Genomic DNA, 13,473 nt, shown 5'->3' on the forward strand with positions numbered 1-13,473 from the left:
ATTTTGATTTTCCAAAAATATTTCCCACATTTTTTTTGCTATTATAACTTAACCCCTTCCCGCAAAATGACGTGTCCGGTACGTCGGCATTGCAAGTAACTTGCCGCAATCCAACATACCAGGCCTGTCATGTAGATGAAGCGGGCACAGGAGCTATGCTTGCTTCATCTTCAGCGGGTGTCAGCTGTGATATACAGCGGACATCCCACTGTAATGGTGGCGATCGCAGTTACCGCCCATCGCTGCAGTTTAACCTCTTCAATGCGGCGGTCAATGGTGTCCGCAAAATTCAAGTGGTTGACAGAGGGAGGGGGCTCCTTCTGTACCCCACTGCTACCCCTCCGTGAGCGATTGCAGAAGGCGATGTCTGCTATGACAACCAGGAAGCCTAGCAATGGCTTCTTAGTTGGCCAGGTAAAGAAGCCTATTAGGTCCTGCCCAAGGCAGGACCTAATAGGCTAACTGTCAGTTGTAAAATGAGAGTTTACATTACAATGCACTACATAAGTATTGCAGGTTATAGCACGGGGATCAGAAGATCAGATCTTCAAGTCCCCAAGTAAGTGTAAAAATAAGTGTTAAAAAAAAAAAAAAAAAAAAAGGAAAAAAATAATGTTTAAGAAATAGAAACGTTTTAAGTAATAAAAACAATATTGGACCAACTCTGTTGCTCAGTGGTCCAAAGTCCTGTTTTCAGATGAAAGTTCATTTTGCAGAGTCTGGAGGAAGAGTGGAGAGGCACTCAATCTAAGTTGCTCGCGGTCCAGTGTGAAGTTTCCACAATCAGTGATGGTTTGGGGAGCCATGTCATCTGCTGATGTTGGTCTACTGTGTTATATCATGTCCAGAGTCAACGCAGCCGTCTACCAGGACATTTTAGAGCACTTCATGCTTCCTCTGCTGACAAGCTTTATGGAGATGCTGATTTCATTTTCCAGCAGGACTTGGCACCTGCCCACACTGCCAAAAGTACCAATACCTGGTTTTATAACCACAGTACCACTGTGCTTAACTGGCCAGCAAACTCGCCTGACCTAAACCCTATAGAGAATCTATGGGGTATTGTCAAGAGGAAGATGAGAGACACCAGACCCAACAATGCAGACGAGCTGAAGGCCGCTATCAATGCAACCTGGGCTTCCATAACCCCTCAGCAGTGCCACAGGCTGATCGCCTCCATGCAACGCTGCATTGATGCAGTAATTCATGCACAAGGAGCCCCGACCAAGTATTGAGTGCATATACTGTACATACTTTTCAGTAGGCCAACATTTCGGAATTGCAAATCATTTTTGAAATTGGGCTTATATAATATTCTAATTTTCTACAACACTAAATTTGGGGGTTTTCATTAATTGTTAGGGTATGTTCACACGGCCTATTTTCGGACGTTTTTCGGGCTGTAAACGCCCGAAAAACGGCAGAAAACTCTGAAGCAGAACGCCTACAAACATCTGCCGATTGATTTCAATGGGATAAAAAGGCCTTTTTTTACGCGGCCGTTTTAAAAAAACGGGCGCCTAAAAAAACGGCCACGAAAAATAAGTGCAGGTCACTTCTTGGGACGTTTTTGGAGTCATTTTTCATTGACTAGAAAAAACAGCTCCAAAAACGGCTGAAAAATATGCAGCAAAAAACACTGCAACACGTCTGAAAATCAGGAGCTGTTTTCCCTAGAAAACAGCTCCGTATTTTCAAAAGTTTTTGAGTTTGCGTGTGAACATGCCCTTAGCCATACTCATCAACATTAACCCCTTCCCGACATTTGCCGTACATGTACGTCATGGAAAGCATTGACTTCCCGCATCTTGCCGTACATGTACGTCAAATGCAGAAGGGGTTACCGTATCAAAAATAAAAGTTTTAAAGTAAAGATGGCTGCTGTTCATAACAGCAGGACATCTGTACACGATGCCCAGGGGGGTGTCGCCTCCCCCCCGCATCGGCGATCGCCGCCATTGGCCGTTCAATTCAGACCGGCCAATTGCGGCTGTTTGCGGCTTTTGCCAATCACTGTGCCACAGGGCACAGTGATATGGTGGTGATTGGTGCTGTCTAGGACAGCACCAATGACTACCATGTTCCATGTAAAAAATGGCGGTGATGCCAGCCCCCAGATCGCTATGGTTGGTCGGTCAGCACCGACCGAACAATCGCAGCCATGGCGGGTGTTTGAAACACCCTACACCAGCCCTGCCCACCTCATTCCGGTTAGGAACGGTGAGCAGAGCTGGTGTGACCGTCTGTGAAGCCAACTTACCGAATCTGAGGCCTTCTGTGCTGCGATCCTGCTGTGACGTCTTCATCCGACTGCTTCCTGCAGAAGAGTGAACCGTCATCATCATCAACTGTGCTGCTGCTGATTTTTTTTTTTTTTAGCAGCAGCACTTGTTTTTTTTCCTAAACTTCTTATCCCTGTACCCTCCCCCCCCATCCCACCCTCCCCATCTTTCCCTTTTTACGTCCTGCGGCCGCCGAGTGCGGATCAGTGACCGCCATCACTGACCGCCAATTTTTGGCACAGGACTTCCTTTTTTTTTGTATTTTGCACCTCCCTGTGTGCGCCCTGCGGCCACTGAGTGCTGATCAGTGACCGCCATCACTGATCAGCATCCGTGGTAATTTTTTTTATTTTTTGGCCTTTTTTATTACTGCACCTTTTTTTTGCGTGCGCCCTGCGGCTACTGAGTGCTGAGTCTAATAATCAGCCTCAGTGGTAATTTGTTTACGCAGGTTTTTTTTTGGCCTTTTTTTCTTCATTTTATAAAACTGTAAAAAAAAAAGACTAGCATTAGAGTAGCGGACGTTTACTGACGTCCGTTTTGTAAAAAAAGATATATAGCAGAAGTTCTAGCTATATATTTTTTTATACAGTTTGAATAAATTGACTTCTTATAGTTAGCGTCCATTTAGTGACGGACATTTAGTTCGTTCACTAAATTTTTGATAGCGTAGCGACAGTTAGTATAAATTTATAGCGTTATAGTCAGCGTCCGTTTAGTGACGGACATTCAGTTTTTTTTAACTGAAGTTCGTTCACTAAATTTTTGATAGCGTAGCGACAGTTAGTATAAATTTACATCTTATAGTCAGCATCCGTTTAGTGACGGACATTCAGTTTTTTTTTAACTGAAGTTCGTTCACTAAATTTTTGATAGCGTAGCGACAGTTAGTATAAATTTATAGCGTTATAGTCAGTGTCCGTTTAGTGACGAACATTCAGTTTTTTTTAACTGAAGTTCGTTCACTAAATTTTTGATAGCGTAGCGACAGTTAGTATAAATTTATAGCGTTATAGTCAGCGTCCGTTTAGTGACGGACATTCAGTTTTTTTAACTGAAGTTTGTTCACTAAATTTTTGATAGCGTAGCGACAGTTTTAGTATAAATTTACATCTTATAGTCAGCGTCCATTTAGTGACGGACATTCAGTTTTTTTTTAACTGAAGTTCGTTCACTAAATTTTTGATAGCGTAGCGACAGTTAGTATAAATTTATAGCGTTATAGTCAGCATCCGTTTAGTGACGAACATTCAGTTTTTTTTAACTGAAGTTTGTTCACTAAATTTTTGATAGCGTAGCGACAGTTTTAGTATAAATTTACATCTTATAGTCAGCGTCCATTTAGTGACATACATTCAGTTTTTTTTAACTGAAATTTGTTCACTAAATTTCTGATAGCGTAGCGACACAGTTGTAGCTCAGTTTTTTTTACAGTTCTATATTGAACGTTCAATAAATTTCTTTCTCCTAAATTTTTCTTATTCTTCTCTTCTTTTTCTTTTTTTTTTCCTATAAATTTCATATTACACGTGTAAAAGCACAACATACAAAACCACCTCTATAAAGAGTATTACACGTGTTGAAGCACTACATACCCCCCTAATAAAAATGGCCCAATCATCTCAAAGGCTCTACTCCGCTGAGGAGGCATACGCCATCCTGGCCTCTGACACTGAATCGGCCAGCGAGGGAGAAGAGGAAATTGCCCCATTCATCTTGACCTCATCATCCTCATCCAGTGATGAGGAACCCCCGCAAAGACGCCCCAGGACATCAGCTGAGGCAACCCCCCAAATGAGCGATACCCTGTGGAACCCACCCCCTGATAATTATGAGCCTCACATTCCAGATTTCACAGGGAGCTCTGGAATTCTATTTGAGACTGTAGGCCTCGCAGAAATTCACTATTTCAATCTGTTTTTCACTGAGGATTTTGTTAATGTAATGGCGGCCCAAACAAATTTATATGCCCAACAATTTTTAGCCCAAAACCCCACGTCATCATTTGCTAGGTGGACCCCCATAGAGGCAGCGGAGATGATGAAATTTTGGGGCCTTGTCCTACATATGGGCCTAGTAAAAAAACCAGAGATTAGGCAATACTGGAGTGCGGACATTTTATACAGCACCCCATTATACCACATGGCAATGACCCGGGCACGATTTGAAATTATTCTGAAATTTTTGCATTATAATGATAATGCACAGTGCCCGCCCCGTGATGACCCCACATACGACCGCCTATTCAAAATCAGGCCAATGATTGATTATTTCTGCACCAAATTTCAGGAAGTGTACACCCCCGAAAAGAACATAGCAATAGACGAGTCCCTTGTACATTTTAAGGGGAGACTAAAATTCCGCCAATACCTGCCAAGCAAGAGGGCGAGGTATGGAATTAAAATGTACAAGCTGTGCGAGAGCAGCTCAGGGTACACCTACAGGTTTCGGGTTTATGAAGGGAAGGACACCAGGATAGAACCTCCAGAATGCCCCCCTGTCCTGGGAGTTAGTGGAAAAATAGTGTGGGACTTGATGCACCCACTGCTGGACCAGGGTTATCACCTTTACGTGGATAACTTCTATACCAGCATCCCACTATTTAAATGCCTCTCCACCAGAAGTACTGTAGCATGCGGCACCGTGCGCAAAAATCAGAGAGGCCTCTCTAAAAATCTGATTGGGCAACCCCTAAGAAAAGGAGAAAGCAGGGCACTACACAGCGATAACTTGTTGCTGGTCAAGTATAAGGACAAGAGGGACGTCCTTATGTTGACCACAATACACGGTAGTGGCATCACCCCTGTCCCTGTCCGAGGTAGCACCACAATGACCCCCAAGCCAGACTGCATCCTCGGCTACAATAAGTACATGGGAGGTGTTGATCTCTCTGATCAAGTACTGAAGCCGTACAGTGCCATGCGTAAAACAAAGACGTGGTACAAAAAGCTGGCCGTGCACGTGGTACAGATGGCATTGTATAACGCTTACGTGCTATACCGATGTGCAGGCCGGACAGGGACATTCCTTCAGTTTCAAGAAGCGGTTATCAAGGCCCTTGTATTTGGGGACCAGGAAGGGGAGAGCCCCAGTACTTCTAGAAGCGATGGTCCACGTATTGTACCAGGGCAACACTTTCCTGGCGAAATCCCCCCCACTGGTAAAATGCGACATGGCCTCCGCAAACCATTCCTGCTAAATTTGAGCTCCAAAAGCCAAATGGGGTTCCTTCCCTTCTAAGCCCTGCCGTGTGTCCAAACAGCAGTCTATGATCAAATGTGGGGTACTGTTTTACTCGGGCTCAAAAATGAGCTAAACCTACGTTTTATTGGGAAAAATGTAGATTTTCATTTTCACATCCTACTTCCAATAATTTCTGCAAAAAATTTGTGGGGTCAAAATGCTCACTATACCCCTAGATAATTTCCTCAAGGGGTGTAGTTTCCAAAATGGGGTCACTTGTGGGGGGTTTCCACTGTTTTGTGCCCTCAGGGGCTTTGCAAATGCGACATGGCATCCGCAAACCATTCCTGCTAAATTTGAGCTCCAAAAGCCAAATGGGGTTCCTTCCCTTCTAAGCCCTGCCGTGTGTCCAAACAGCAGTCTATGATCAAATGTGGGGTACTGTTTTACTCGGGACAAACTGCTCTACAAATGTTGTGGTGCTTTTTCTCTTTTAGTCCTTGTGGAAATGAAAAAAAATGAGCTAAACCTACGTTTTATTGGGAAAAATGTAGATTTTCATTTTCACATCCTACTTCCAATAATTTCTGCAAAAAATTTGTGGGGTCAAAATGCTCACTATACCCCTAGATAATTTCCTCAAGGGGTGTAGTTTCCAAAATGGGGTCACTTGTGGGGGGTTTCCACTGTTTTGTGCCCTCAGGGGCTTTGCAAATGCGACATGGCATCCGCAAACCATTCCTGCTAAATTTGAGCTCCAAAAGCCAAATGGGGTTCCTTCCCTTCTAAGCCCTGCCGTGTGTCCAAACAGCAGTCTATGATCAAATGTGGGGTACTGTTTTACTCGGGACAAACTGCTCTACAAATGTTGTGGTGCTTTTTCTCTTTTAGTCCTTGTGGAAATGAAAAAAAATGAGCTAAACCTACGTTTTATTGGGAAAAATGTAGATTTTCATTTTCACATCCTACTTCCAATAATTTCTGCAAAAAATTTGTGGGGTCAAAATGCTCACTATACCCCTAGATAATTTCCTCAAGGGGTGTAGTTTCCAAAATGGGGTCACTTGTTGGGGGTTTCCACTGTTTTGTGCCCTCAGGGGCTTTGCAAATGCGACATGGCATCCGCAAACCATTCCTGCTAAAATTGCAGTCTATGATCAAATGTGGGGTACTGTTTTACTCGGGACAAACTGCTCTACAAATGTTGTGGTGCTTTTTCTCTTTTAGTCCTTGTGGAAATGAAAAAAAATGAGCTAAACCTACGTTTTATTGGGAAAAATGTAGATTTTCATTTTCACATCCTACTTCCAATAATTTCTGCAAAAAATTTGTGGGGTCAAAATGCTCACTATACCCCTAGATAATTTCCTCAAGGGGTGTAGTTTCCAAAATGGGGTCACTTGTGGGGGGTTTCCACTGTTTTGTGCCCTCAGGGGCTTTGCAAATGCGACATGGCATCCGCAAACCATTCCTGCTAAATTTGAGCTCCAAAAGCCAAATGGGGTTCCTTCCCTTCTAAGCCCTGCCGTGTGTCCAAACAGCAGTCTATGATCAAATGTGGGGTACTGTTTTACTCGGGACAAACTGCTCTACAAATGTTGTGGTGCTTTTTCTCTTTTAGTCCTTGTGGAAATGAAAAAAAATGAGCTAAACCTACGTTTTATTGGGAAAAATGTAGATTTTCATTTTCACATCCTACTTCCAATAATTTCTGCAAAAAATTTGTGGGGTCAAAATGCTCACTATACCCCTAGATAATTTCCTCAAGGGGTGTAGTTTCCAAAATGGGGTCACTTGTTGGGGGTTTCCACTGTTTTGTGCCCTCAGGGGCTTTGCAAATGCGACATGGCATCCGCAAACCATTCCTGCTAAATTTGAGCTCCAAAAGCCAAATGGGGTTCCTTCACTTCTAAGCCCTGCCGTGTGTCCAAACAGCAGTCTATGATCAAATGTGGGGTACTGTTTTACTCGGGACAAACTGCTCTACAAATGTTGTGGTGCTTTTTCTCTTTTAGACCTTGTGAAAATGAAAAAAAATTAGCTAAACCTACGTTTTATTGGGAAAAATGTAGATTTTCATTTTTCACATCCTACTTCCAATAATTTCTGCAAAAAATCTGTGGGGTCAAAATGCTCACTATACCCCTAGATAATTTCCTCAAGGGGTGTAGTTTCCAAAATGGGGTCACTTGTGGGGGGTTTCCACTGTTTTGTGCCCTCAGGGGCTTTGCAAATGTGACATGGCCTCCGCAAACCATTCCTGCTAAATTTGAGCTCCAAAAGCCAAATGGGGTTCCTTCCCTTCTAAGCCCTGCCATGTGTCCAAACAGCAGTCTATGATCAAATGTGGGGTACTGTTTTACTCGGGACAAACTGCTCTACAAATGTTGTGGTGCTTTTTCTCTTTTAGTCCTTGTGGAAATGAAAAAAAAATGAGCTAAACCTACGTTTTATTGTGAAAAATGTAGATTTTCATTTTCACATCCTACTTCCAATAATTTCTGCAAAAAACCTGTGGGGTCAAAATGCTCACTATACCCCTAGATAATTTCCTCAAGGGGTGTAGTTTCCAAAATGGGGTCACTTGTGGGCGGTTTCCACTGTTTTGGCACCGCAAGAGTCCTTCAAACCGGATATGGTGCCTAAAATATATTGTAATAAAAACAAGGCCCCAAAATCCTCAAGGTGCTCCTTTGCTTCGGAGGCCTGTGTTTCAGTCCATAAGCACGCTAGGGCGACATGTGGGATATTTCTAAAAACTGCAGAATCTGGGCAATAAATATTGAGTTGCATTTTTCTGGTGAAACTTTCTGTGTTACACAAAAAATGGATTCAAAATGAATTTCTGCAAAAAAAAACGAAATTTATAAATTTCCCCTCTATATTGCTTTCATTCCTGTGAAACGTCTAAAGGGTTAAAACACTTTCTGAATGCTGTTTTGAATACTTTGAGGGGTGCAGTTTTTAAAATGGGGTGACTTTTTGGGGGTTTCTAATATATAAGGCCCTCAAAGCCACTTCAGAACTGAACTGGCCCCTGTAAAAATAGCCTTTTGAAATTTTCTTGAAAATGTGAGAAATTGCTGCTAAAGTTCTAAGCCTTGTAACGTCCTAGAAAAATAAAAGGATGTTCAAAAAACGATGCCAAACTAAAGTAGACACATGGGGGATGTTAATTAGCAACAATTTTGTGTGTTATAACTGCCTGTCTTACAAGCAGATACATTTAAATTGATAAAAATGCTATTTTTTGCAATTTTTCACTATATTTTGGTGTTTTTCACAATTAAATACTGAATGTATCGGGCAAATTTTGCCAGTAACATAAAGTCCAATGTGTCACGAGAAAACAATCTCAGAATCGCTTGGATAGGTACAAGCATTCCGACGTTATTACCACATAAAGTGAAACATGTCAGATTTGAAAAATGAGGCTTGGTCAGGAAGGTCAAAAGTGGCTAAAGAGGGAAGGGGTTAAAAGAAAAAAATGCTGGAAATAGATCACTCTGTGTGTAATGAATCTATATAACATTTGAGTTAAAATTTTTGAATTGAATTACTGTAATAAATTTACTTTTTGATGATATTCTAATTAATTGAGGACTAATATACCATGATGCACTCCGCCCAGCTTACATATACCATGATGTACTGCGCACAGATTACATATACCCAGATGTACTCTGCCCAGCTTACATATACCCTGAAGTACTGCGCCCAGCTTACATATAACCTGATGTACTCTGCGCATCTTACATATACACTGATGTACTCCACACAGCTTATATATACCCTGAAGTACTCTGCAAAGCTTACATATACCCTTATGTACTCTGCCCAGCTTACATATACCCTGATGTACTCCGCCCAGTTTACATATACCCTGAAGTACTCCGCCCAGCTTACATATACCCTTATGTACTCTGCCCAGCTTACATATACCCTGATGTACTCCGCACAGATTACATATGCCCCCACATTATAAGCTGAAATGCCAGTAAAACCAAACACAAAACTACTACCAAGCAAAATCTACGCTACAAAAGCAAAATGGCGGTCCTTCTGAGCCTGACTGTGTGCCCAAACAGCAGTTTATGACATATTGGGTATAAGGGTATGTGCACACGACCTCTTTTCAGACGTAATGGAGACGTAATGGTATTACTAACCGGTTTACAAGCAGATACGTTTACATTTAGAAAAGCGCTAATTTTTGCAAATTTTCTCTAAATCTTGGTGTTTTTCCACTAATAAATATTGAATTAATCGGCCACATTTTTTTCCTAACATAAAGTACAATATGTCACGAGAAAATCTCAGAATCGTTTGGATAGGTAAAAGCATTTCAAAGTTATTACCACATAAAGTGACATGTCAGATTTGAAAAAATCGGGTTGGTCTTTAAGGTCAAAACAGGCAGTGTCCTGAAGGGGTTACAGAAAGTGTCTCATGAAGAAAATCCCCTTTTAAAAAGAAGCCCATGAGTCCGGATTCTCTCCAACATGGTGATCAGCCGTTACTACTGGGGGAAGCGGTGTCCAGACACACATTTTCCGGAGAAATATAGCATTACATGCCAGCCATTCAAGTGAATAGCCGTCCATATAATGTATTAACACACCGGGTTTGCCAGACAAGTAGCTGCTCTTACAGAGTAAGGGCCTGTTCACATCAGTGTTGGATTACCTTTCCGGGGTTCCATCTAAGGTTTCTGTCGGGTGAACACCGCAACGGAAAGTCAAACTGAAACCCCAGCTTCCGTTTCAGTTGACAGAAACATTTCTAATGGTTTCCGTTCGTCACCATTCCGGCAGGTTTCCGTTTTAATGACGGAATCAATAGCAGAGTCGACTGCGCTATTGATTCCGTCGGAAAAACGGAAACCTGCCGGAATGGTGACGAACAGAAACCATTAGCAAAGTTTCCGTCACCGTTGAGATCAATGGTGACTGAAATGAAAGCTGTGGTTTCAGTTTGAATTTCTGTTGCGGGGTTCAGCCGACGGGAACCTCCGACGGAACCCCGGAATGGAAAGCCAACGCTGATGTGAACAGGCCCTAACTCTGTTCTGCACATAAAGGGGGTTCCCCATTACATCCATATGCTCAAATAGAACCTATAGACCGGGGTTATCTTGATGGGACAACCCTTTTAATAACTTAAAGGGCCACTCCAGTCAAAAACAAAACATTTTTAACTTTTGGTCAGAGTCATGGAGCTTTACAAGTCCTCAAAGTTTAATTGACCTAAATTATGCTGTTACAGTGGTCCCCTGGTGTCGCCCCCCCCCCCCTACTAAGCCGCGTCAGAATCCTGTGCTAGCCCTATCAATAGAGCAGTGCTGTCCTGGGACGCTTGGGTGTCCGTATAAGAAATATACCCAGACAGCATCACATAACGTTACAATGAGGACTACTCCCCTGCAGGATACTAATATAACTACAGACTACTATCAATTAACTTCATATCTATTCTGGGGCTCAGAGCAGTAAACAGGGCAGTGATCAGCCGAGGAACATTGGCTGATATCTTTTATGCTGTCCTGAAAATCATCGTTGTCTACAGGACCTCTCCCTATGTAAACGGGATGTGCTGCTGACGTTATGTAAACTATAAGTGGACCAGACGATCGTGTATCCCCTCACAGTTTACATTGGCCTGTGTAAAGTGTCTTTAAATGAGCGCCGATCAACCTGTAATTATCTGCCCGCGTAAAGAACCAGCTTTTACTTTTGGTTTTAAGGCTGGTTTACACGGGCACACGTGCCCATAAGGAGTGCCAATCACAGGTCGATTGTTTCAAGGCCATAAACAGGGGTCAATGTAAAATGTATGGGGACGAACGATGGTTAATACAGGGATATGTGAGGCCAACAACGATGATTTAGAGGGCCGCATAAAAGAAGCAGTTACTCATTTGTCAGCTGATCACTGCCCTATCCACACAGGGCAATGATCAGTAACAAGCGTTCATAACAGAGCTCATTTGCTCAATCATTAGCCCGAGTAAATGGGCCTTAAAGGAGCACTCCCACAATTTTTTTTTATTCTCTGGCCCATTGGAAAGACACTGACTTCCTGTCCACATATGAGACGCTGTGGCAGTTGGAGAGTCTTATTGCTGGTCCCATGACACAGAACTAGAAGGGAGGGCATAACTCACAAATACAGCCACCGGTAAGAAGATTACCTTCACCAAAATTTACATAATGTGTCTCCCTAACCGGCCAGAGAATTAAAAACATTTGTGGGAGTGCTCCTTTAAGTCAACTGCAAGCATTAACCTCAATCCTACACATAAGTTCTAAAAGATAATTTGCTAAGAAAGATGTGGAGGGAAAAAGGAGTTGAAGCACTCATTAGTTAAAAAGTTGAGGCATTGAAAAGAAGTCCTAATTCATAGCAACATATCTGCAAGTGAATTGGTTTAGTACTTTGAGGAAGTAAGCAAAATATGTTTATGTGACTCCATCTTGTCTGAATGTGACTCCATCTTGTATGAAGGAATCCATTTTCTTTCAGAATCATCTGTTTCTTTAAGGTGTCTGAATAATTATATGTTATTATTCCTAGCTTATTATGGAAAATATAGCTAAATGTTTACCAGTTCTTTCTAGTCTGCTGCCCCATCTGGAAACACAGTGTGTTTACCATTTTTGTTATGAGGAATAGGCTGGTGATTTGGCAGCTGTGGGGGTCATTATGACCCATCAGTTGTGATGACTTTGCATGTTATGAGAAATTGTAGTCTTACATGTAAAAAGCATTTCATGCTTGTGATTGGCTCAGAACGAGCAACTCCCCATTGTATGTAATAGGCTGAGATGGAGCCAACGGCCCATTGTAAACGATAGGCTGCAACTTTAGCCAACTCCCCTTTTGAAAGATATTATTGTAATTGCATTTTTTTTCAATAAAGTAGAGAAGCATATTTTTGGGTATACAAAGCATTGTCTCTGTGTCTCTTACTTCTCTCCGATATATCAATGTAACTATTGGATTAATTTGGATCTGAGGAAGCGTACTGACATGGATGTCAGTTGACACACCCATCATACTAATATATTTTGGCCAGGATTGTGTCAACATACTTGTATTAGAGGATAATTTACCAATGATAGGCCATTTGCCATTTTTGCCCCCATTTTCTTTGTAAAATGACTTTTGAATATCTTTCTATTTTTACAAACAAAATGCAGCAGAGAGGCGCGTGGGAACACAGCCATTGGTTTGGTAAAGCCGGGGATTAAAACAACTTACCAGCTGAACAAGTAAACTAATTAAATCAGTCAGAGGTTTATTCACAATCAGAAGTTCCTCAGCTGTGTGAGTGTCTCCTCCTTGGCCAGTCTTCTGAGCCTGGATGTAAAAAAAAGAGGTATATTTCTGGAATTACTGTTGCATTTTCAGCGTCTTGAGAACATTCACACTGAATATTTAGGATTATAGATCTGTGAAGAAAAATGTGTCACAAATAATTTTCACCTGTGTAGCACAGATAAAAAATATGACGGAGGATACATAAATCATACAAATATTGAATGTTTTATAAAGTGGAAAAAGTAACTGTAATTTTTGTTTTCTCATTTTTTAGAATAGATTAATTATATCTTAATTTATAACAATAATGTACAAAGGGGACATAAGTCACATACTTTAATTCTACAAGATTAAGGACCAACTAGCTATTTAAATAGCTACTGCACTTTCACAAAACTTTTGATATGTCATAGAGACATATCAGAAGTTTTGAACGGTAGGGGTCCGGGAACTGAGACCGCCACCATCACTGTAACAAAGCTGAAAAAGCGCTCAGCCGAGTGCTCTGCAACTTTTGCTATGATTGCCACTCCTCCTCAGACTGGAGGCTGCTCACATAAAGCGTCAATAAGCCCATCTTCAGACTTACGAAGATCGACAATCACAGCTTTAATTTTAGTAATGGTGGGTGTCTCGGCCCCCGGACGCCCACAGACCATTACTTCTAATTCGTCTCTATGACATTTCA

General features: G+C 41.9%; 1 protein-coding gene across 1 annotated transcript in view; it reads right to left on the bottom strand.

Annotated features, from left to right (window-relative positions):
- Window positions 1-13,473, bottom strand: part of ULK4 (unc-51 like kinase 4) — a 771,869-nt gene that overhangs the window by 196,418 nt on the left and 561,978 nt on the right. Inside the window, exon 34 of the mRNA XM_075827083.1 lies at window positions 12,726-12,824. Within this exon, the coding sequence (XP_075683198.1) occupies window positions 12,726-12,824 (99 nt within the window). The remainder of the gene's footprint in view (window positions 1-12,725; window positions 12,825-13,473) is intronic.

Source organism: Rhinoderma darwinii, chromosome 5 (assembly GCF_050947455.1).
Source record: "Rhinoderma darwinii isolate aRhiDar2 chromosome 5, aRhiDar2.hap1, whole genome shotgun sequence".
Lineage (NCBI taxonomy): Eukaryota > Metazoa > Chordata > Amphibia > Anura > Rhinodermatidae > Rhinoderma > Rhinoderma darwinii.